Source organism: Paramisgurnus dabryanus, chromosome 2 (genome assembly GCF_030506205.2).
Source record: "Paramisgurnus dabryanus chromosome 2, PD_genome_1.1, whole genome shotgun sequence".
NCBI classification, from domain to species: domain Eukaryota; kingdom Metazoa; phylum Chordata; class Actinopteri; order Cypriniformes; family Cobitidae; genus Paramisgurnus; species Paramisgurnus dabryanus.
In genome coordinates, this window is record NC_133338.1 from 54,502,715 (window position 1) to 54,527,484 (window position 24,770).

The 24,770-nt window shown below is 37.4% G+C and overlaps 1 protein-coding gene across 1 annotated transcript; it reads right to left on the bottom strand.

The window, feature by feature from the left end:
* Window positions 1-21,438: 21,438 nt before the first annotated feature.
* Window positions 21,439-24,233, bottom strand: sox17 (SRY-box transcription factor 17). Its single transcript, XM_065261788.2, has 2 exons — window positions 23,825-24,233; window positions 21,439-22,703 (listed from the first exon to the last, which is right to left on the bottom strand). The coding sequence occupies exons 1-2, from the start codon at window positions 24,108-24,110 to the stop codon at window positions 21,796-21,798; spliced, it is 1,194 nt and encodes a 397-aa protein (XP_065117860.1). The 5' UTR covers window positions 24,111-24,233; the 3' UTR covers window positions 21,439-21,795.
* Window positions 24,234-24,770: the final 537 nt, after the last annotated feature.

Below are 24,770 nucleotides of genomic sequence, written 5' to 3' on the forward strand. Positions count from 1 at the left end.
CATAAAACCCATCAACAATGAAAAATGTTTATTTCTGTACCAAACTGGATGGCGTAACCTTGAAGCCCCCCAGTTTGAGAACCACTGTTTTAAAGTAAGGGGCAGTGCTGTCCACAAAACACATAGAGGATCTCCAGCGCATCAGGTTCTGTTGAACGTTTTGATACCTCTGTTTGGACACTCGGTCCTTTGCTTGGCTGAGAAACTACTGGAGGTGTCGCTTCTGTCATCGGTTGTACCTTATTAGCTTTCTTGATATCCGGTAGACTAAAAATAGTCAGGATGCCATGTTTCTCAGCGCAGCCTTTATACGACTTTATTAAAGGAGTTACTATATTATCCTTTTCTCTCTTTGCATTTTCTGCCTCCATCTCGGTGTCACCAGCGTTTGGAAGGTGAAAGTACGTAAACGGCGTTCCCGTGGATCCTTCATTTTCCTCTTGCTCTGCGAATGGAGGAACTCTGTCAGGTGTCATGGGGCCGAATAATGAGTACGGAGCGTCCTCTTTACCTAAATCCAGGTCCGACTCGATCACCTTCTCCTGTACATTCTTGGAAGTGTCTTCAGGCTGTGGTGCAGATTCGGGGCTTGTTTGGTTTTGCCGAAGTAACCAGCGACCCTTATCAATAAGGACCGCTTCCTTGTGTCCCGGTCGAGTCTTCAGAGGAACACAGTCTGTCGCATTGAAGTATGAAAGTTCGGATGTGGCATTAGTGCGGGCCTCATGGATGGACGCCAGACTGGTGACGTTTGCGCCTTTATGACCTTCTCTCTTTTTGGCCTTGTGGGCTGATGGGGGTCGGTCGTCATCAGAAGCAGATCCTTTACATTCTTTTCCGTAAAGTCGTTCGATAGTTTGTTTTACATACCCCTTGGCAATGGCTAACCTGCATGCGTCCTTATCATCTTTTGTTATTGATAACTGGTGTTCAAGAAATTCAGACGGATCAGAACTTGACACATGTGTCTGTCTATGCTGCATGTCTGTATTGCTCCTAGCAAGAAACATTTCTCGGATGGATTTGACTCTGTCGATCTGGATATTTGCTTCTGGATCTTTTGCCAAAGTGCTTGTTTTGGTGTCATAGCTGAATGCTAATGATGATGAGAGAGGATCCATTGATGTGTCCGTGGTCGTCTTTGGCCTCAGATTTTCGTTGATGTGGTTGAAGAACCTCTCATCAGAAATCTGATCTGTATTATAAAGCATCTTGTCCACAAGTCTTTCCTGGTTTTTTAGACTGCTGATAAGCTTTGTCACAGAATTCGTTTTTTCTTCCATAAATCCAACTTCATTTTCTTCATACTCATTGAATTTATCTGGAAAGTTCTCCTGGTAGATGGTGTAGCATTGTGGTGTCTCTATAATGATGTCCTCCTCCTCTGAATCAATCATATTTCCCATACCAAAGTCCTGAGGTGTGTTTGAAGGTTTGATCTTATACGCTTCCGCATTTGGTTGAATGTCATGAGAAATACCTGGCTGTTCAGGTAACACAATATCTGTTCTTGTTGGGTTATGTATCTGAACTTGTGTTTGCAATGTCTGAGACTTACTTTGACTTCCTGAATTTTCTGCATTATCATAAGACATAGGATGCTTTAGTACAAGATGATCTGCTTTACTGAAAGATCTTTCGTCAGGAGACACTGGTGTTATTTCACAGCTAACCTGTGACTCTGATAGTTTAAGATCTTTCTTTGTTACTCTATTTGTTGGGAGTTGTCTCATAACTTCTAGAGATTTATAATTCTCTACGGCAAAATGATTTTCCTCCAATCTACCTGTTTGTTCAACAATTCCTCTTAGTCTTTCTACTCTCATCTCATCTTCCTTTGTCTGATTCTCTCTTTCATCTTTTAGTCTTTCTTTGTCTTCTGTTTTCTTTAAATCTTCATGCATCCCTATCCCAAAGCTGGATCCAATAGATGACATGTCCTCACAGATATCTGAACAAAGTATAGAGTTTTCTTTTTCGTGTGTTTCGGTCATCAAAGTCGTTTCTTTGTCAGGTGTTGATAGAGATTCTGCCTTGAAAATCTGTGACGTGCCGCTCTTCATCAAGTGTGCATTTACTGCCTTGTCAATAACTGAAGTAACATACTGGTTTACATAATCCCCCAGAACAAAATCTGAGAGACCAGCTGTAGTTTCTCCAACTATGATCTCCTCCATCTCTGAGGGTGAACCACTAACCTTCTCAATGTTTTTAGCCAACAGTTGATTGCATATGGCTGCAAGCTCCTCTCTGACTCTTTCAGGAACCCCTAAATCTCCCATTAGCACTTGGATCGCCTGGTCTTCCTCTTCTGAGCTTGACCTGTGATAGGACTCCGATCCATTGGTGTGACTCTTTGCCGTATTGCACAGCTCTTGGAAGTCCTTCCATCTCTGTAGAAGATGAATGGATGCTGAACCGTGCAGATCAGTCAGCTGTTGATTCATCTGGTCTGGATCGTCTATTCTCGCTATTTCCTTTAGAGATTGCAGCATGAGCATCGCCTCAGAACAACTTGCATTGCTCTCAGCCTGACATCGTACATTCAAGCGCTGTAAGCCATCCTTTAAAGTCATAATAGAAAGGAAAGCAAGAAGTATTCTGGAGGAGGAGCTGAATATAGATGCCAAGAGTAAGGAAAAATCTGGCACACTTTTGGACTTTTTCAAACGAAGTTGTGTGATCTCACGAAGTGACTGAAGGATATGGCAGAGCTGATCAAGTACTGGTTTCATATCTGGACTAACGGCCATTTTGACCAAGTAACATTCATGTCTTCGTTCGGATGAAGGCTTTGTTTGAATTTCTTTTGTTCTCTTCAAAGACGTACCATTCTCTGTGTCATATGAGGTCTTATTCTTTAGTTCAGAAATCTGATTTGCTTTTTCAGTATTTATTTGCACTTTTTCTTGTGCAGGCTTTTTTATATGTGATGTATGTATCAGGGTTTTTTCAGCAGGTTGGTTATTAAACAGTGACGCTTTAACCATTGTGTTATTCTTGGGTATGGTTTCTAAGGAAGGTTGGGTTGTTTGTGAATTTGCTTGTGAAGTATTTATTGGAGATGATGTATCTTTGTCTGCTGATGGAGTTTTGAGGATCTTTTCATCTTTTGGATTTACGGGAGGAGAGGACTGTTTCATAGGCATTGGTGTCAATTCATGACCTGATATCATGTTTAATGGTAAATGTCCATTAAGAGAAGATTTTGTTGATGTGGCATTTACACACAAGTGTCTCATTGACACTGCTGTCCTCAAAACACCTTCTGGATTAAACACTGAACACTCAGGCCTCTCATCTCTTTCTCCGATCTTAGGATCCTTTGGCTCGTGTACACCACCATTACGACAGCTTGTTTTCTGTTGCTCGTTTGTAGTTTGTGGTTCAACTTGAGCAGTTAATTCAGCTTGACTCTTCTGTAGCCAAAGTTCAACATATTCATTCATTAGAGAGGATGAGGAATGGACAGCAGGTAGATACATGGCTTTACAGAGCTCCTGACAGTAATTCTCATCATGCATTGATGTTTGGCATCTTAATGTACCTGGTTGTGGTGCATGAAGGATGTTTTTCTTTTGTAAGGCTTTGTAAGGATTGCTGTCAACCAAAAACTGGGTCGGATCTTCTGTTTTAGGCGAATCACTACACTTTAATGGTCCACTTTCAGTTTTATTTCTCTGTTCATGTAGTTTTCGAACAGCTTTGGCTCTGAAATGCTCTTTTAGTTTCATGGCTCCTGTCTGGTTGAATAGATCAGCTCTTATTTTCCTTATTTCTTTAAGGATGTCAACTTTACTATCCTTTCGTTTTCTTTCGAGATTAGCAGTATTTAACAAGTAATTCTTTTTGACTATTACTCTCACTGGTTTTCTCTTTGAGGTTAAAGTACTTCTAGATACTGATGCTTTTTGCGACACGCTAGCAGGTGTAGAGCGAGGTACTGGCTCTTTAAACCAATGCGTTGGGGCCGTGTTTGCGTTTTTAGGGAAAATATCGGGTTTATGGGTTGGCGAGAGCTGTTTCTCAGTTGACTGATGTTTATAGGTTGCCAATGTCTTAGGTTGCACATCTGCACTAAAGGAACACAATGTTTTATCTAGAGGAACAGGATCTGAAGATTCTGAATGGGGTAAGGCATCAGGTGATGTACCAGGCCTTGGCAAACCAGGTTGCATATTTCCAGAGAGGTTCTCCTGGCATGTCTGCTTTTCATAGATGTGTAGCACAGTCTTACACACCTCCCTGTTGTTTTCTTGTTGTTGGAGAACTTCTGAAGTTGTGAAGCTGCTGGGCTTGTTGTTCACTTCAGTGATCAGAGTTCCTCGTGGTCTGGGTACGGGGCGGACGCAATGTACCTCTTCTCCATTGTCCAGTTGGTCCTTGTATGAACTGTTCTCTTGAACGTCTGGGTCAGTTATAGTCCTGAAGCTCTCTGCGGATGCCTGTGTTTGATGTTTCATAGGGAATTGCATTAGGGGTGAAGAGGGCTGCTCCATGCTCGCCACACATCCGTTCATCTCCGTCTGTTCATTTGCTTCACAGCTTTTCTCAGGCCAAGAGAGGTTTTGTTTTTTAGAGTCGTTTGCATTGGCATCTGTGGTTAGAGGATCATCGAGAGCGGGCAAGTTTGCATCCAAATCAATACTTAAATCAGAAAGTGCTTTAATTTGATTGGTCACAATGGAGCGACTGACCGTGGTGGTCCAATTGATTGTTTCCTCTTCTTTAATAGTGAGGCGCACCTTCATTTCTACAGTCATGCTTCCATCCTGATTGACTCTAAAGGATTTTTCGATGTCGTCCTCGGGGGCTCCCTCGCCATCCAGGCAAGCCATCATATCTGTCTCAGCAATTGAATCAAGGGGCTGTCCAGACTCCAAAGAGCCAGCTGGGTTGCTTCGAATGCTCCCTGCAATGCTGTTGTGTATTTGCTCCACAACGTAACGTTCAGAGGATGGCGAGAAGGGACGAGATTTACTGATGCTTGACTTTTTCTTCCCTGTCAGATGTCAGTCGAAGTAGATGTTGAATAAGACCGGATGATGTTCGGCCAGTTCAGGACAGGAGGGAAACATTGAAAGGAAGCAGAGAAAACATGCACACAGATTAGAGAGAGCATAGATACTATAATCCATGTATGTAGGTCACAGTGGGTATTACAGCAGATATGGAGGTCTCAGCACTTGTCTCAAGACAGTCTTAAGCAATAGATTAGCTTGAGATTCAGTGTTACATATAACTTGTTGTTAAATGAGGAATTGATCAAGAATTCATTGCAGATACCTTTAATTTACATAACTGTATTAATAAAATAAACACAAAAGTTGCTTGGTTTTAGTTTGGGAGGGAAGGAAATGAATTCAACTTACTTTCTAATGGATGTAGCCTTCCCACTCTTTTAGCTGGTAGCCATGTTGGTGGAGACGTCTTCTTTATATCATAGTTTCTTTTTTTGAAGTGTTCTCGGCCAGCGGCAACTACAACCCCTGAGCACAAGATCAAAGCAGGAAGCCCATCCACCTATGATGGTGTAAAAAAGTCTTATATCTCGATTCAACAGACATCCATTTTACATATTTTTCTAAACTAAATGCAAAACATTATAGAGCGTTTCACAAATGTACAACACATTTTAGAATTGTCAGTTAAGTGAGGTGATTTTTGCGTGTCTGGTGACTGCGGGTTTCATCATGACGCATATTATAACTAGTTGATCGTCTAATGATCGGTTGTGAGACCAATGATCATCTTACGTACAAATGTGGAGTTGACTTGCCACCATTTTTAAATCTAATCAAACGTAACATATTGACCACAAAACGCGCTCAAAAGATGAATTATTTTCTCTCAGAAACGTAACGTTTCTACATGCTTCATGTAGTAGTACATGGATTTCTTTTTTGATGAAAGATAAAACTTGAAGTTATCATGTTTTTTAGAAGTTAAAAACATTGTGCATATGAACAAAGCTTTGCTGTTTTATAGATTTAAACATTATTTTTTTTGTTGAAAGTGAACAAAAATCTGTTATTGAGCAAGTACATAAACAATACGTCTCCTTACCTTTCCTTGATTTAGCTTAAAATAAGCTTAAAATAATGATTTATGAAGTTGAGTCAAGTCAGATTTCAAATGAAATGTCAGCTTTCGATATACATAAATATAAGTGTGCGTAATGACTTGCAATTTTTGTTTCAAACAGAGATGGCGATTGAGAGACAAAAGTTATTGATTGCAGATTTAGGGCCAGATTTACTAAATGGGGCGAGTTAGTGAGAGAGCGCAATTTAAAAAAAACTCCAATGGGAGCGGAAATATCTGCGGGTTATTTACTAAAAAGAAAAGAACAAGCAAATTAAATAACACAGGCACAACAGCTGATTTCCATAATGACCAACAATCTACTAAGAACAGCGCAAATTATGCTGCGTTCCAGGAAGGTTTTTAAACCCGTGAGTTACGACTTCAAAACCACGACTCACGACCCTATGCGTTCCAGGCAGCCTGTAACTCGTGTTTTTACAACCTTCTACCGGTGAAAGTGCACTGGAACGGCAGTCAAACCCGTGACTTCCCACCCGTGAACTCGTACTAGATCGATGTACTCCCAGTTCAGAGTCGTGAGTCGTGGTTTTGAAGTCGTGAGTTACAGGATACAGGTTGCCTGGAACGCAGCATTAGTTCAGTGTTGCAAATAAGCAGAGCTGATGCTCCTCAGGTGTGAGTGATCTATTAACACCTGATGAGCTTGAGTTCAGCACCACGAGACATCTTTGCTGAAAATGCGGGGTTTAAAAGCCATAGTACACTGAAAAGAACCAGAATACAATTTTTTTTTTTTTAAACATCTGGTATTGTTTTTGGATAATATGCTCTCCTGGCATTTAAAAAAAATACTCTGCCTTGTACCACGCACCTTCTGATTTCTGCGATTTCAAGCTCAAAATGATTTAAGACGTGCTTTTTCGGCATAAAATAATGGCGCAAATACCAGTAACATCACACGCGCAAACATTAGTGATTCACGTTGCGTGAATCATATAAATACTTCCCATATATTTTGTGTCCAAAAGGGAAACTCCTACAAAGGTATATGCAATAAGGTCAGTCGCAAAAATAACTAGACTACACCTTTTCAGCGCTAATGATCCACTGCGCGTCTTAAGTAAATCCAGACGGTTGTTATTTACTGACAAAATTATGGTTTGCACGTTTGTTTGTTTGTTTATGGAACACTTTATCTGTATATTAACTATTTACATACCTGTAGATGCTAATTATATAATTTATGAATATATTATTATCAACATGATGTTGAAAATAACGGTAAATATTCCTAACACTGCTATCTGGTGTTTAGAGGTGAAAGGCATGTGCGTGTCTCTTCTGCTCGACCGCAGTGCTGTATAATAGGATGAGATGGTAAAGAAGCTTTAGTGCTGCTGGGCAGCAGGTCTTTCTCAAGCTGTAAATGCCGTTTATGCGAATAATGGGTCAGTCTGCTGAAGACACCGTTGACATGTTGACCTTAGATTAAACAAAAACTTCAGCCCACCCCGTCTATGCTCCCAAATATGATGAACCTCTAGTGAGGGACCACTTTGGTTATATATATATATATATATATATATATATATATATATATATATATATATATATATATATATATATATATATATATATATATATATATATATATATATTAAATATTTTGTATAAAGAAAATTTTAACTGTTTTAGATATTATAAAGACAGCAAATTGTTTACATATATAGATTCTTTGCATAATGAACTGTATTATTTTAATTACATTAAAATGAGCTGTTTTTATACAAACATCACAGGTCTCCTTACATGAAAGTCGCTGTGATGTATCTACAGTAGCCCAAAATGGACAAATTGCTTAACGTTAGGCGTCAAATTCGTGTCTACCGTGTCTAGTGTGCTGCTTGAACATTTTAAGTTTATTCGCTTCCTTCACACGTTAAATTTTAGTTATCGAGGCATTCACGTGGAAATTCGCGTCATGGGAGGGGCTTCTGCGACTCCGCTCGCTCTCTGTAATCACGTTACTACTAGAGCAAGCTCCTGATTGGTTAACGTGGCTTGTTGACATTTTTCAACTTACGTGTTTCCCGTGGCAACGCTGAATTTGCGGCATTCGCGCATACTAGATGCGCGAATGAGGCGAAATCGCATCTAACGAGACCTCCAGGCACGCTTCAACCCGTCTTTACATTGAAGTAACATTGAAATCACTCGCGCTTTACGCCTCTACCGTGGCTTGTCTGAACGCAGCATTACTGAGCGTGTTTTGTCACTACGTTGTCTCAGACGATGACGTGTTTGTCATGTGGTGGCTACCGTAGCTTCTCTATGCGTTTCGAAAGGGAGGGGTGAGTTGTAGACTGAGCCGTTGGTTGCAATTCACAATCTTACCACTAGAGGACCCTAAAAATCTACACAGTGGACCTTTAAATTCTAATATAGAAAGACTAAAAAGATAACAAGATGAATAGAAAACAGCACATTAAAGTTATCCAGAATACAATAGGAGATCCTCACCCTTCTTCCATCGGGTGTGTGTAGCCTGAGGACAGGGAAGCTCATGACCTCAGACATGTACTGAAGCAGACTGTCAAAAGACTGCGTTGTTCTCTTTTGCAGTATAAGTGTGTGTTTCACCTCCGGTTCTCCATTGCGAAACACCACCAGTCGTTTTGGCGTGTGCAGCAGGGTATCATGCTCGTTTCTTCTCTCGCTCCGGGCTCCACGTGGAGCCGGGTTGCGCTTCCTCAAAGTCAAACGACGAGCGCTCACCGGGCGGGCGTGATACCAGGGGGGCAGTTTCCTCTGAGCCCGCTCCAGGTCGACAGGTTTGACCGTCCGTCGATCTGAGCAAATGTAGGAGTGGCCGTGATGTAATTGGTCAAGGGACCGAACCGCCGTATGGCCACGTGGAGTCGTAACGGTTCGGACGCCGAATGGCAGAGGCACACGTTTGGACAGGCTGTCCAACAGCGCCTCGAAAGTTCTAAAGGTGCGACTGTTGACGACCACAGGTAGACCGCTGAACTGTGCATCGCCACTTTTATAAAAGCACACGTGTTTAGAGGCAATGGGTTCGCTGATGTAGGGTTGGCGTGATGTCATCTGCGTGTGACCACTGGCACTGGACTGGGACTGCTGAGCGGCCTTCCTCGGCACCGAAGCATCACTCATGATCAGAGTTTAACTGAGGTCTGAAAAAAGACAGGGAGCATGAAAGAGAAAAAACTGATCAATTCAACTGACACACAAAAAATAACGTTATTGATAATATGTCCAACACCAAATATAGTCTACTGTTTAAATTGTTCAGCATCATGTCTCAGCATAATGGCAAGAATCTGCAACTAGTAAATGCTTTTGAAATAATCAATAATGTAAACAGTAGAGGAAGGGAGCGTTTTTGTTGAGATGATTATGTCTATAAGACCGTCACCATATAAGTCGAGTAATATTGGAGATTATTGGAGATATATTCATATTTTCAGTTACAATACACATGCACACAAAAATACTTTAACAACAATTCATCATGTTTATCACACTTTACAGAATATTAAATGAAAGTTTACATATGTTTGTGTGTTAAAAGAGACATACTGTGGATCACCTCTACTGACAGGTGTTATTTACCATCTTACAGGATTAAAGCATGACTACAACTGCTCGAAATCATTAACAGTACAGAAATTAGTTAATTCTTTACAGTTTTGTCTGTAATAAACATTGCTATATCAACTATTCAGTACTTTGACATTGGGAATTATAATCATCTTTACTAAATGTAACAATCATGATGTTAGGAAAGGAACATTTTGTGTCATGCATCAATATTAGTTTTTTTAATGTCTCTTAATGTACTGTGCATCTTCACCTACAAATAATTTAATTCCGAAACAACAAAGCAGTCCAAATCAATACTTAAGATGTAGTCTTTACAAAAGTACACACATCATCACATAAAGTAAGAAAGTATTGTAAAGCACTCACCGTGTTTTTCATTATGAGCAGTATGTCGATTTAATGTCAATATTTTGTTCAGCGTGGTCATTACTTTATATTGTGTGGTCGAGTACTGCAGCAGGGACTAGAAGATATTTTGGGCAGGTGCTTTAGTCTTAATTTGCTTAATCTTTGTTCAGTGGTAATCTCTTCAACCAGAGAGACAGAGAGAGGTGTGTGTGTGTGTGTGTGTGCGCATGTTGTTATTGCTGTCAGGAGTCTCAGTTTTGGCCCACCTCTATCTGTGACTCAATACCAGGTGACTGCAGCATCTGTCTTGCTGTATATAAGCGTAATAAACAATGTAAAGAATCTTTTACTTGGCTTCTTTAATCCATTAACTGTTCAAATTGTTTACATAACTGTTAAACTGATAGTAAAGTAATCGTATATATTGTTGGAAAGCTCTAAGCTCTAAGGTAGTTTTCATATTTCAAAACCATTTTGCAGTAATAATAATGCAGTGACAGTAATGTATTATTTGTGACAAGAGTATGCGGCAAACAGTGACACCTAGTGGCCTTTGTTGGTATAACACTAAAAGTGTGACTTTTTTGATGTGTCTTTTTTATTATAATACAAATGCAAGATTTATAGAAAGATTTATACATAAATATACAACTCACAACAAGTGGAAAACAAATAAAAAAGTAAAATAAAAAAAGGTCATGCCAGTGGTAAATTACAACAATTTAGAGTAACAAAAAGCTTCATATGTGTTTATTTCTTTATTTTGTCCAATGTATTACCATATTGTTTAATTTCTTTTATAAAATGTTTATAGTTTTACTTAGCTTTCGTCCATTTTTTACTAAAAGTGTGACTAACCAAATGTTTTGGTGATTTTAACTTGCACTTTGTATCAAAACTAGTAGAGAATTTTTATTTTGTTTTTTTGGATATGAAACATTTAAATTTATGTTTTTTAATTTTTATATATACTTTATTGGCATTTTTTCTTTAATAAACCTAAACAGCTATAACTATTTATTTACTTAATATTAACAATTACAGACACTATAATTAAAAACTTACATATTCTTTAAAAAGAGACCAAGATTATGCTTATAGACCAAATAATGCCAGATTTGAAGGTGCACATCATCTTTTCACCCCCCCCCCCCCCCACATCAAAAAGGTTTTATATCAAAAGAGGTTTTAAAGACCATAGCATAAACATTTTAAGAAATGTTGCCATTTAGACCTGGAAATTAAAAAAAATATAATTTTTAATGTTTTATTTATCATTAAATGTTAATTTAATGCTGCGTTTCTCATACTTTTTCTTCCATTCCCCACTTTGGAGTTAAGGAAGGGTTTCGAGCCCCAGCTGTCCCCAGTCGTCCCGCTACAAAATGGTAATCAAGTAGGCTTTAAGTTTAACTGTTGAAATGTATTTAATCACATCATAAAACATTACAGCTTTAAACACTTTCAATAGAGAATATAAACGTGCAAATCACGTATTATCACTTTGCATTAAATAAGTCTTTGTTCAAAAGTAAATAAAAATAATAATGCAACTTTTTGGTTGATTAGGTCCACTGTCTATCTTGGTTTTCTTTGCTGGTGCCGAATATCCAGTTTTTTTTTCATTCTGTGTCACATCCATTGTTAACTTTACACACACTACAGTCTGTACCACCTAATATTAATAGAGATCACAAAAATGACCAAATGTCCTCTCGTTTGTCATGCCCCACTTGTAATGTTCCTATTCCCCACCAGTAGGGCCTGCCCAACACTTTGAAAAACGCTGATGTAAATGTTACAATTTCATATTACATACTACAATGTTAAAGAATAATAAATGAATAAGAGTAATTGTGCTTTACATTAAAGAGTTAAATCTAAACAATTGCGGGACAAAATTGGATAGCTTTACTATCCCATTATCATTATATCATTACTTGTTAAACAACACATAATTTATGCTTGTGATTGTTTTGGGATTACATCATAGATTGACATAACAATTGAAAACATGGCAGATGCAGCATGCCAAGTCTGTGATTTTCCTGTTTCTCAAGGCAATGATTCTTGTTCTTATGATAATCAGATATTACGTTGCATAATCTGGCATCATATTATGATCATGCTTGAAACATTTTTACAGTTTTCCATATACTTTAATTTGGTCAGAGATGTGACATTGCAAATGTGGGATGAACACATTGAGGTGGTTTTCTGGAAAGGGCCACCTAAAATGCATTTTTGAGCTGTCTTGCAATGACATATCAAGATGCACATCAGCAATGCTTTATTTGTAAAGTATACTTACCGTGTCTGAACCAACCCTTAGTTTAGTCCTTACTGTTTTAGACAAAGATAAATTGATATTTAATATTATAAAAAAGTTGCAATAATATTTTTGATAGTCTGCCAAATATGAATGAATCATTGAGATGTTGTTGTTGCACACATGCACGCATGCGTGTCTATATTTAAATAGTCACATATGTCATCTTTATAAGTGACACAATCAAACTTAATATAACACCCTTTAATCTCAACAGTTTCCAGCAGCGACCCTCTTATTGTTTAATCATCATGGAATCTCTGCTCTTCTCTATTGCTCGTCTATGCTCGCTGGAATGTCTGTCTCTATATTTAACCCTTTGCTGTAGTCTAGGCGCCGGCTTCAGATCCCCAAGCACGCTCACACTGGGAAACTATCCAAGACATGTTTGGGATAAACATAGGATTTGTTTGATATGTCTGTGCTGGAGCCTGAAACGTGGACACACAAATACATGCATAGAAGACATACGCCTTTACTTTCTGTTGTACATGCTACTGTATTTGTTTCTTTCTCATCTGTATACACACACACACACACATACACGGTCTGGCTGTGATCTGACCCCAGTGAATCAAATTGCCAGCTAAACTTTAAATCAACCCAGATAAAATATGGGAGGGACAATTCCGTTTTTTCCCAGAGTATTTTATAGAGGAAGCAGGGGTTCCTGACAGGACCTGAATCCCTGCTGCTTTGGGTCTTGACTCACTCAAATATTCAACTGCTCTGACCTGAAATCTCAATCCATGCCAACACATTGAACTGTTAAGGTCAGATGAACTCCAGTGCTGATTGTATAGTTGTATACACATATATGACAACAGAACGAGTTAGCAGTGCCGCTGCTAGCCATTTTGGTGCCCTAAGCATAATTCCTTTAAAATGCCCCCCACCCCGACCTTGAGAATTTTTTTTTGTTTGTTTTTGCCAGTTTAACTTTTTATTACCAAACATATAACTTAATAGCAGAAAGTAAAATCTTCACAGCTTTAGTCAATAAACACTACACATAGAAAGTGCAAACTTTTATAGAATAGCAAAATAGAAAAAAATACCAAACTTAAATAGAATAGCAAAATAAAAAATATCAAAATAATCCAGACATGTTTTTCCCAAGTACAATGTCACTTTAAATAAATTACATTAAATAAACATCAATAAGTAAACAAGAATGCTCAATATTCTTAAATAAAACAAAGATTTAGAAAACTAAGTGTCAAGGTTCATATCATACATTGTGACATTTTATATTTTTATATATTTAACAGTCAGGAATTGTTAGCCTACCATGTGCACTGACTGCTGCTAGCGTTAATTTATACTGAGAAAGTATTAACCACCGTCACGTCAAAATAAACCACAAAATAAACTACTGCTCAATATCTAAAGAAACGTATAAAGAAAGTGACAGCTGGCGTCAGTTATTTGTAAAATTCATATGCATAGGCAAGTTCGAGGCGCATTACGATTAGCAGCAGCTGGAGCCCATATTTCCCTTTATTATTAAGGAATGATTAAACATGATGGACTTACCTGCAAGTGATGCACGGGCATCATTCCGCAGTTTTTCTTTTTTCTTTTTTCCGATCATGACTCCTGCTGTCTTTTCGGGGCCATTTCCAATAGTTTACTGTCTGGCCGTTTTTCAATCCGAAGGCTGCAGGCTGCGCGAGGTCGCATATGCAGGCTGCATACGTCATCAAGCCTGGTTTATTTCAGTAACTGAACATTACATTAGCAAGTCATAAGCATATTACAACAATTTACGATGAACTAAGAATAATAGTCTATTTTATAATCGTTAATATTACGAAATAAGAACGTTTTGATGACGTATGCAGCCTGTAAATGCGACCTCTGCAGGCTGCAGCCTTCGGATTGAGAAACGGCCTCTGTCAAACTTCGTCAGGCGCCCGCGCGATCAACCTGCACGGACCATCAAAGGCTGGGGGGCATACTTTCTAGACTAGAGCAATTTAATTATCTCGTTCCCCCTTTTTTGTAACATATACATGGATAAAAAGTGCCTAATAATATTTTTATAGGCTAATGAAATTCTATCAGCATTATATTTTTTTTTCATTAGGCTATTATTTTGGTGCCCTCTCAGCACCTGGTGCCCTACGCACAGCGCGTGATGCGCGTTATGGGAGCGGCGGGGCTGCGAGTTAGTATATAGTTAGTATGTAGCAGGGTGGACTATAAATCAAACTCAAACAGAGATATTAAAAAAGTTAGGATGACTGACATGAGTGATGTCAACATGTACAGATAACAACATGTAGTCAAGTAACTCATGATGAACATGTTTGTGTGTGTGTGTGTGTGTGTGTGTGTGCGTGCGTGCGTGCGTGCGTGCGTGCGTGCGTGCGTGTGTGTGTGTATACAATTTAATACAAACACACATTCAGTTTTAATAACAGAAGAATTTAAAATTACATTTATAGATTCACGTGCCCACTTAAAAGAGTGACAGCTGTCATATTTTAAATATTTCTTCACCTGATTTCTTCAAACAATGCATTTTTAGATGGGATTTTAAAGCACAAGGGCGCCTCCTGATGGTAATGTTTTACATATTTTTCCCATTTTTAATTTTTTATTGAACAGCAAATATACAACATTTTACAAAAAAAGATTCATAAGAACAAGCCATTAATTAATCAAAAATGGTGTATTCAAGAAAAATGTTAGAAGTCTTCTTTGCTTTTTTATTATCCAAACCGGTGCAGTAGTCCTTTGTCTCCTGGGGAAAATGAATGAAATTTGGCTTGGATCCTGACCACTTCTTCATATGTATGTGAAATTTTCCTAAAATTTTTCAAGAGTTGTACAAGAAAGCCAATATTATTATTAATCTCATTAGAATAATAGCCCACATGCATATGTCAAATTCATTCAATTTCAATGTAATATCTGTTTTCCTTCAAATAAAGTTTTCCATTTCCCCCCCAAAACCTTGCTGTATAGACAAATAAATGGACAGTGGACTGTGTTTTACATGTTTTCGCTGATGGATTTGTGATGTAAGGAGTTGGTGTACAGGAATTTAAAATGTATTAGATAAAAGTACATAGATATGCATTACTTTGCAGAAGTCTAAAGCACATTTGATGCTTCACTAAAAAATTGTTTTTAAGATGTTTGAAGAAGTTTACTTTTGCTTTAGTGTTTCAGAAATATTAAAATAGATTTCAACACATTTCTTCATGATAAATCCTACAAAAAAGTGAAAAAGTAGAGATCTGATCTAACCAACAAGTCAGAAGACTAAAACTAAGAGAGCATAAATATAAAAAAAATGCAAATGGAGAAACATCTTTAAGCAGCTTTGTGTGCATATCAATAGCACCTAATATTGACTTGTGACATGATATAAAATACTTTTGTCTTAAGAACACAGTTCAGTCTTTCAGTTCAAATGTACCATCATTATATACAGTAGTTTTAATGCATGTCAGTGTGGCTTTAAAGAGTAGACATTGCGAAAAAAAATAAAGATATATAAGCTTATAAAAACATTTCACTATGTTTTAAAATAGATTTTTATACCAGACAAATATGATCACTGCTAGAGAAACCTAGCATTCATGCAGTTGATCTTTAGAAACATTTAGTCAGTGAGATATAACACTATGATAACTTCAGCAGTGTTATTTAGAAAAATGAAGTGTGTGTTTTACGCTTGTATGTGTGTTCCTGTTCTGCTCAGGTGCAAATGTGGAACTTGTAGAATAAACAGGAACACTGCTGTGAACACACACACACACACACACACACACACACACACACACACACACACACACACACACACACACACACACACACACACACACACACACAAACCGAACGCAAAAGGTGTTTGACCTGTGTTCAGACATGACCCCTCAGCCTTTATTTAGTTTGATTTTGATGTATTTTTATTTTTTAAAGGAAATCCTGTTATCTTTCCCAGACGAGTGGAAGTGTTGGGAATTTTAGAGAGCTACTGTTTCCTGAACAAGTGTGTGAATGTTCAGATAATCTTTCACAGAGCCTGCATGTGAACCATTGTCTGCATGTTAGGCTATACACAGGTGCTCTCTGTCCATGCTTTGCATTAATTGAATAAACTCGCTTGAAAACATGAAAAATAAAAACATTTTTACAAAGACAATAAGCCTAAATTAAGACTAATGAATTATTAATAAATATTTTGCATTTCTGAAATTTTTTCCCAAAATCTTATTACTGTAATAATAATACGATAATGTTTAACTTCTAAAGTTTATTTGCCATTCGGTTATACAAATCAATGGTTTTTATTAGATTCGTATTACTTTCATATTATATAATAATGTGTAACACTCTTAAAAATTCAATTCAATTAAATTTTAATTATATAGCGCTTTTCACAATTGATAATTGTTTCAAAGCAGCTTTACATTAAAAGAAGCAGGGGAAACACAGAAAAATCGACAGTAGCAAAATACAGCGGCTATGAATAAACTTTACAAGCGAGCATATCAATAAATAAAAATATATTTACATGGGATGTAAACGGATAAGGAGATTAAACTGGTTCCGTCGGGGTGGTCGTTGGTCAGGCATCAACTGGGCATCACGTTGAAGGAAGGCCAGTAGATCAGTGGTGTGTTGACCTCCCCGCCAGCCGGAACTGGGTCTGTTTGTCTCAATGTTCTCGTGTTCGAGGACGAGACAGGGAGAGAGAAACAAAATCCTATTAGCGTAGGGGCCGTTCGCATGTAATGAAAGTGTCACACAGTGTTGTGTTTTAATATATGCTCTGTTCCAGACAGGCTAGCTATTGCGGCATTAGTATATTACCCAGACGAGTTATGTGAATGCTTTGTTCCGTACAAGCTAACTATTGCGAGATAAGTGTAATTTACTAGACAAATTATGTGAATGCTTTGTTAAAGAAAAAAGTCTTAAGTTTAGATTTAAAGTGAATAATATAAAAGTGTAAAAATAAAGGTTCGTACGAAGTGAATAATACAAAAATGTATGATTATCATACAAAACAATCATGAAACCATGCCTCTAGCTCCAACATCTCTGAGGCCAAAACAAATCACACAAAAGCATGTGATTATGACTTATTACAAATGAACCACCTCGTAAAATGCATACCAATAGCAAATCTTTGTAAATTTGAGCTCTGTGTATAGAAATAGTAAAGAAATATTACTATTTTAATGTTCAATATTAAAGGGCACATATCATGAAAATCTGACTTTTTCCGTGTTTAAGTGCTATATTTGGGTCCCCAGTGCTTCTAACAACCTAGAAAATGTGAAAAAGATCAACCCAGTAACTTAGTTTTGGTAAACCATTCCATGCAAGCATGTGAAAAATTAAAAAAATTGAAATTTGGCTCCTCTTGTGATGTCAGAAGGGGATAGTACAACCCCTTAATCTGAACTATCCAACCACGGCACTGTCATTTAGTGTAGAGATCCGCTCATTTGCATGTAAAGGGGCACAAACAAAAACAAATGTTTTGCTCCCACCTACAAAGTGTAAATTTTAACATGCTATAATAAATTATCTATATGGTATTTTAAGTTAAAACTTCTCATGCATACTCTGCAACTGCGAAGATTTATTTTTCATCTTAAAAAAGTCTTGTGAAATGTTTAACATTCTTAAAAATTAAAGTTTGGACGAAAGTGAATACAAAAACGTGATTATTTTAAAAACAATCATGAAATCATGAAAAGCATGTGATCATATGAATTAATGCCTCGTAAAATATGTACAAATTGCGTCTTTGTAGTGAAAAAGTTTGTTTAGACTATAAAAAGTAGAGGATGCATCGATATATATCGCCGAATAATCGGTATCGGCCCATAAAAGCAATTTTTACACTATTGGCTGATAGTTTAAAAACAGCTGATAGTCATGGCCGATATATCCTGTCAATCAAAAGAGAACAGGAAAATGCATTGAATTTGAGCTCTGTATATAGAAAATGAAAAGAAACATCAGTTTAATGTTCAATGTTAATAGTCATTATATGACCAAATGCAAGTTAATAGAACCACCGGCAGATATCAGTCTGAATAATCGGCTATTGGCATCAGTGGAAAAATGTATTAATGGTGCATCTCTAATAAAAACGTGAGAGGGTGATACGTTGGTTGGGCAATCAAAAAGTATTTTTCTATGCTATGGCACCGCTGAACCTTTTATAGCATCTTTAGTTTTAAGACTGTGTGATAAACACTATTGCAATTATTTACATTAGGTAAATAATTATTTCTTTAAGCAAAACATAATGTGTTGTACTGTTACATCACAAACATACAGGCCTCCAGTATGTTCATTTTAAACCGTTGTCCTATTTTTCCATTACCCCAGTCATCAAAATAAGTGCTATTGAAAGGCTGTAAGTTACATTTAGAAACTTACTTCACCGCACACAAGGAGTTTGTATGTGTAGGATATATTTATACTCCTAAGGGTCAAATCAGTGAAAAATAGCATATTGTGTCACGGCATGAAGCTAGTGTGAATCTATTTTTAGCAGCAGCACAACTGGAGTGGGTTTGGGAAAGCCGTGCCTATGAAGGCGATAAGGCCTGGGAGGAGACACATATTCCAAGGATTATAAATTCTGGTCACGCAGACACGCGCATGCATTCAAGCACATTCCTTGTCAAACAGGAGATCGCAGCTGCTTCTCAAAGCTACGGTGAAAGTTACATCAAACACGAGCAGAGGTGTGACACTTGTGTGGTCTGAGATTAGCTTTAGAAAACACTTTCATCATACAGACACACACCTCAGACACAGAGCAGCGTTTGCCTCTTACGACACATCATACAGATATGTAGAGTAGGTCAGTATATACAGTATGTGTGTGTGTTTATATGTCATGGTTGCTTGCTTCCGTCGGTCCTCCGAACAGAGGACGAGGGGTCAGTGTTGTGACCCGCTCTAAAGATTGTCTTCCTCTCAAACACAGACCTTTTATTTTTAAAAACCCAAATATACACAAGTGTGTGACTGCCTTTGATTTGGAGAAAAGTTGGTGGCCTAAAAAATGTAGTAATGTGACCTAAAACAAAAGTACATTTAACTTAAAATTTCTAGTAATTCCAATATAATTCATCAAGTTCAATAAACTTAATTTTAAGTTGATTTAACTTGAAATAATTTGTAATATCAATTGCTCTGTCAAACATCTCCATAAGTTAACTGAGTTAAATGTTTTTATATTTTTAAATCATTTGTAATTATGTTACTTTTAGTGTTATAAATTGTATTATACATTGTAAAAAGTGAAAATTTGGATCAACTTAAAAATAATACTTAATTTGTTTACACATTTAAAAAAATGTGTTGAAACCGTGAAATGTTTAAGTGAAAAAATTTAAGTTGAAAAGAACACTTGAAAATTAAATTTTTTAGGTGTTAAGTTCACTGTAAAAAATACTTTGCTGCGTTAAAATTTTTTGTTAAATCAACTCAGATTTACAAGTCATGTCAACAGAGATGAGTTGTCACAACTTATAAAATATAGTTGAAAAATGTCAACTTAATTTTATAAGTTATAACAACTCACTTGTAGTTATAACAACTCATCTCTAGTCAAGATAAATAATAGTAGGTTGAAATGACTTGTAAATCTGAGTTGATTTAACAAAAAATGTAACGCAGCAAAGTATTTTTTACAGTGTTGTGTACAGTGCAGTCATTGAATAAACTTACAGTAACTTCACAAAATTATCATTTACAACTAAACATCATTATAAATATAAGAGCTTAAACCTTTATGACATTTTAATAACAAACATTTTCTTAAAGTTCTTAATAGTTCTTATTCTGTGAAAAAGCTTAAATCTAAATATTCAGGCACAAAGGATTATGGGTATTCCTTACATCATGTACCGATAATAGCACATTTCATCATAAATCAACTAAGTTTTTTAAGTATATGTCCAAACATCAAAATATTACTATGTTTACGTCATTATTTAGTTAAAGACAATATCTTGGTTAATAGTGGAAAAAAAATCCCAACTTTTGTCTTCCGCTTTAATTTAAAATGATTAGAGAGCAGACTTTTGCCTGGAGAAATGCTTTTCTTGTAAAGTTTCAGAGATCTTAACAATGGCTCAGATTAATCTAAATGCCAAAGTTTACAACTTCTGAGATTTGTAAGAAGCTCAAATGTTGTACTTTAGAAGTTTGTATTTCACAACTACACTATAAAAAATGCTGGACTATATTCAACCCAGAAAATTTTTCATGTTGACCCAACAATGTACAGAAAAAAAAATGCAGCACAAAGTTAAAACAACTTGGTTTTGCAAGTCAATTTAACCTAATATTTAAAGTTATAGCTTAAAAACATAACTTAACTTATAAATTCAAGTTGGAATTGTTTAACTTAATTTTTAAGTTAAAAGTAAAATAAAAATATGTGTTGATTTGACAAAAACAATTTTTGACAAAACATTTGAGTCAAAACAACAACCCATCATTTTGGGTTGAAACAACATCAGCATAGTTTAAATGACAACTCAACGAGTTAAGTTCATCCCTTTTTGACCCCAATGCTGGGTTGAAAATAACAACATCAATTCTTTCAAGGCTACATTACCCAAGTTAATTTATTTAATAGCTCAGTTCAAGTATAAACAGTTTTATATTTTTACTTCTAGAGAATTTTTTAAGGAGAAAGGCAAAGTTAACTCCAGTACGCCTTCTGAGCTATAAAAGAGCAACCTTTAAACATTATACTTTTCTTCTGGATAACAAAAATACAATAATAATTGCTGTTGTTTATTGGACAGTTGTTTATTCTTTTCGGAGTTAATTGTGTTTGCATCGAGTGAGTTTGCGCTAACTAAATAATGGTCTTCTTTGGGAAGGGTTAAAAGATTATAATCATATTTAAGTCATTGTAGCCAAAAGGATTGCCTTAAACAGGAAGAAGTGTTTTCACCGTAGCATGAACACACACACACACACACACACACACACACACACAATAGGAGGTGGAGGGTTGTGACCGCTGGAGAAGGTTGAAGTAGTTTGTCCACTTAAAAAGAGAAATAAAAAAAAACCCCACAATGCATTTAGACTTTTATTTTTTTCAAAATTGCAAAAAGTACAAAATTATACAATGGCTTCATAAGGCTGTTACTGTACAAATCAATGGTCAGAATATTTACAGTGCTTCATAATGTTTTCAACATGTTTCATATTTATATTCAGCAGTTTTGCAGGGGTTTCATCACCCAGTTCCCAAGAACAATATGACCAAAAAACAATATTAAAAAATATTCACTTTCATGTTTACATAAAACTAATGACACAAACATTTAAAATGTTTGATATTTCAAATAAAACCAATCTGTGAGTTGTGGGGTCATGTATGTTTTATAGATAGAGAGCTGCTACCATAAAGACACAAGCAACAGGTCTGTTCAGGAGTTATTGTAGCCACAGTAGTACACGGCGGTGCTGGCATCAGACAGTACGTTGGAGATCAGGTCGTTCCCCTGCACGGGTCCCTGAGGAACCCCAAACGAGAGGTACTGCTCAAACTCATTGCTGTCCACCTCATCCACCATTTCACTTTGACTTTGATTCTGTGTCTGCGCAGGGACCTGCGAGCGTGGAAGCGAGAGTTCATCGTAAGAGCGCTTTAACTGAGAGCCAGCACTATAAAAGACCCCTAAAGTCGACTGGCAGCTCAGGTAAGCGGGAGGTGTGGTTTGATGAGAAGATGGGGAAAGACTTCTGTTGAACAAAGCGTGAGAGATGGAGTGGTTAGACTGAGTATTCTGCAGGTTACCGCTCACGTTACTCGGTTGCTGTTGGTTCATCAGGTTAAGCTGCGTGTTGCCAGGTGCATGAGTGTTTGCATGAGGATTAGGATTGGAGTGATGTGTGCCGTGGCAGCGAGCGCCCGCGTGCGTTTGTTCCTGAAGAGAGAACTCTTGAGGGTGATGGTAGCCATATGCCGACTGGTTCTGTTCGTCCTGCAGATGGGTGAAGAATTCGGGAGGCCCGGCCTCCAAAGGCGAGGGGTCGGGTGTAGGCAGGCTGTAGGTCTCGAACAACGCTTGGGGCTCGCAGTACGGAGGCAGTCCGGCTTGTGAAAGTCCTGAATAACCCACGGCCATGCCCTCTATGCCCAGGGGGTTCTGGGTATCCATTACACCGGGCAGTAAGAAGCCAGAGTCAAGTCGCTTGTTTCTTTTCACCTGCTTGCGACGCCGTGGCCGATACTTGTAGTTTGGGTGGTCCTGCATGTGTTTTACTCGTAAGCGTTCAGCTTCTTCGACGAATGGCCGTTTGTCCACCATTGGTAAAGACTTCCAGGACTTGCCTAAAAATCATAAGACAGTCAATATGTATTGCAACATGTTTTGTCATCTAGTAGTAAAACACATTGGAGACTGACTAGACTGGTAACTTTTTGCAGAAGAAATAGAGAAGTTAAAATAGTCAATAATTTGTATCTAAAAATTTGCAACAATGTTGCAAAATACTACCAAAAATAAAGGTAAAACTATACATTTGTTGCAAATAATAATAATAAAAATAAAAATACATAAATTATATATAATCAGTTAACAACACCATTCTACAACATTAATTCACCAGTAATTCACTAATTATAATAAATATAGATTGCATTTAAATGCATATTACAAAACTAAATGTTTCAGCTGTGTGGTTTTTTATGAATCTATTTATGCATTTTTATCATAAGCACTTTGGTAAAATTACAACTAAGTAAAACATACAACTTTTTATTTGGAATAAGTTTAAAAAATATTGCAGTGAATTGTATGAAATCCCAGCTGCTGTCCGTTTTTTTCCACAGATGGAAACTCTCTGTACACGTGCTCACTGAATGACATTTATATGACATTATCTATTAAATGAATCTACTTTGATATCTCCTCTCTTGGGACAGTGACAACTGACAATGTTATGTTGAGTATGCACAAAGTTATTACTGATAAACTTTTCATTTCTGTACATTAATATGATCTGCTAATCTCTTAAAAATAAATTGTTTTTCCGTCTGGCCATAAAAAATCTTTACCAATCACAGAACATTTTTGTTGCACACAAAGTTTTTTGTTTTGTTAGTGGAAAAAAGGTTTAAAAAAATTTGTAAAGGTAAATGGTTCTTTTAAGAACTAAATGGGGTTCTTTAGAGAACCAAAGATAGTTATTTGGAATTGCTGCGAAGCACCCTTTGTATAACCTTTATCTTTAAGAGTTTATACTTATAAATTTGCAATCAATAATAAAGTTTAATAAACTTGTGCAATGACCCAAAGATGATTTATCTCATCTGAAACTTTAAAGCTTTCCATTTAATTAATCTCTTTCAATCTCTGCACAGAGGTTACATAATCAAAATCACTTTATGATTCCAAGAGCATCATCCTAAAAACACGAGGAACGATTAGATTATGAAAATCTTCTACTCACCGAGCATTTTACTGAGCTCCGCGTTATGGAGATCTGGGTTTTGTTGCGCAAGCTTCTTGCGCTCATCTTTCGCCCAGACCATAAATGCGTTCATGGGCCTGCGGATGCGCGCCTCGCTCTTTCCGCGCCCGGGAGTAGGGCACGTTTCGCTCTTTGCTTTGGGTTCGGCAAGCGGGCTGAGGGGGTCCGGCCACGCGCACTGCCTCATGCCTGGCATCATGACTGAGCTGGAGCCGCGGGTCTGGCTCGGGTCGTCACTGGCGTAGCCCGCATCGGGACTGCTCATCTCCCACACGCACCGGGTGCGTAACCTTGTTGGTCACCAGTTAAACTGCGATGGAGCCTCCGGGTGTCCAGAGAAACTTTCGATGTCTTTTGACTGTAGGTCAGAATTGAGCTGCGAGTTTACAGACCGCTTTAAAAGCAACAGTGACCAATCGTTACGCGGGTGGGCGGGACGCGCCGTGAAAGGTGTGAACGGGTCAAAGCCGCGCGCCCCCGGGACAGCGCGCGTCCTTCTGCGCTTCTCAGGACAGGAACAGTGTTCGAGTTATACAATGACTTTCAGGGTTCACCTTTATAAACGTCAATCTCTCTACACTTTTATAAATAAAGTTGCGAGGAAGCGTTCTTCACAGTGATGCAATTAAATATTTTTTTATCCTTTTAGTCAAAGGTTCTTAAAATAATTATTTATTTTTTACACTTTTAAAGTCTGTAAATCACTTTTCTACAACAAATAACCTTTTTTCTGGCTATGGTGAATGCTCTTTATAGAAGCATACAGCCCGAGAAAGAACCCCTAAGATATGTGGACACTGTTTTGGTGTGAGGTCTTTTCCTGTGTTTTTACCTCAGTTTGTATAGCATTAACTGAGTATAGATGATGGGTGGGATCCCAGCAAACACACACATTATTGATAAAATATAGTATAGCTTGAATCCA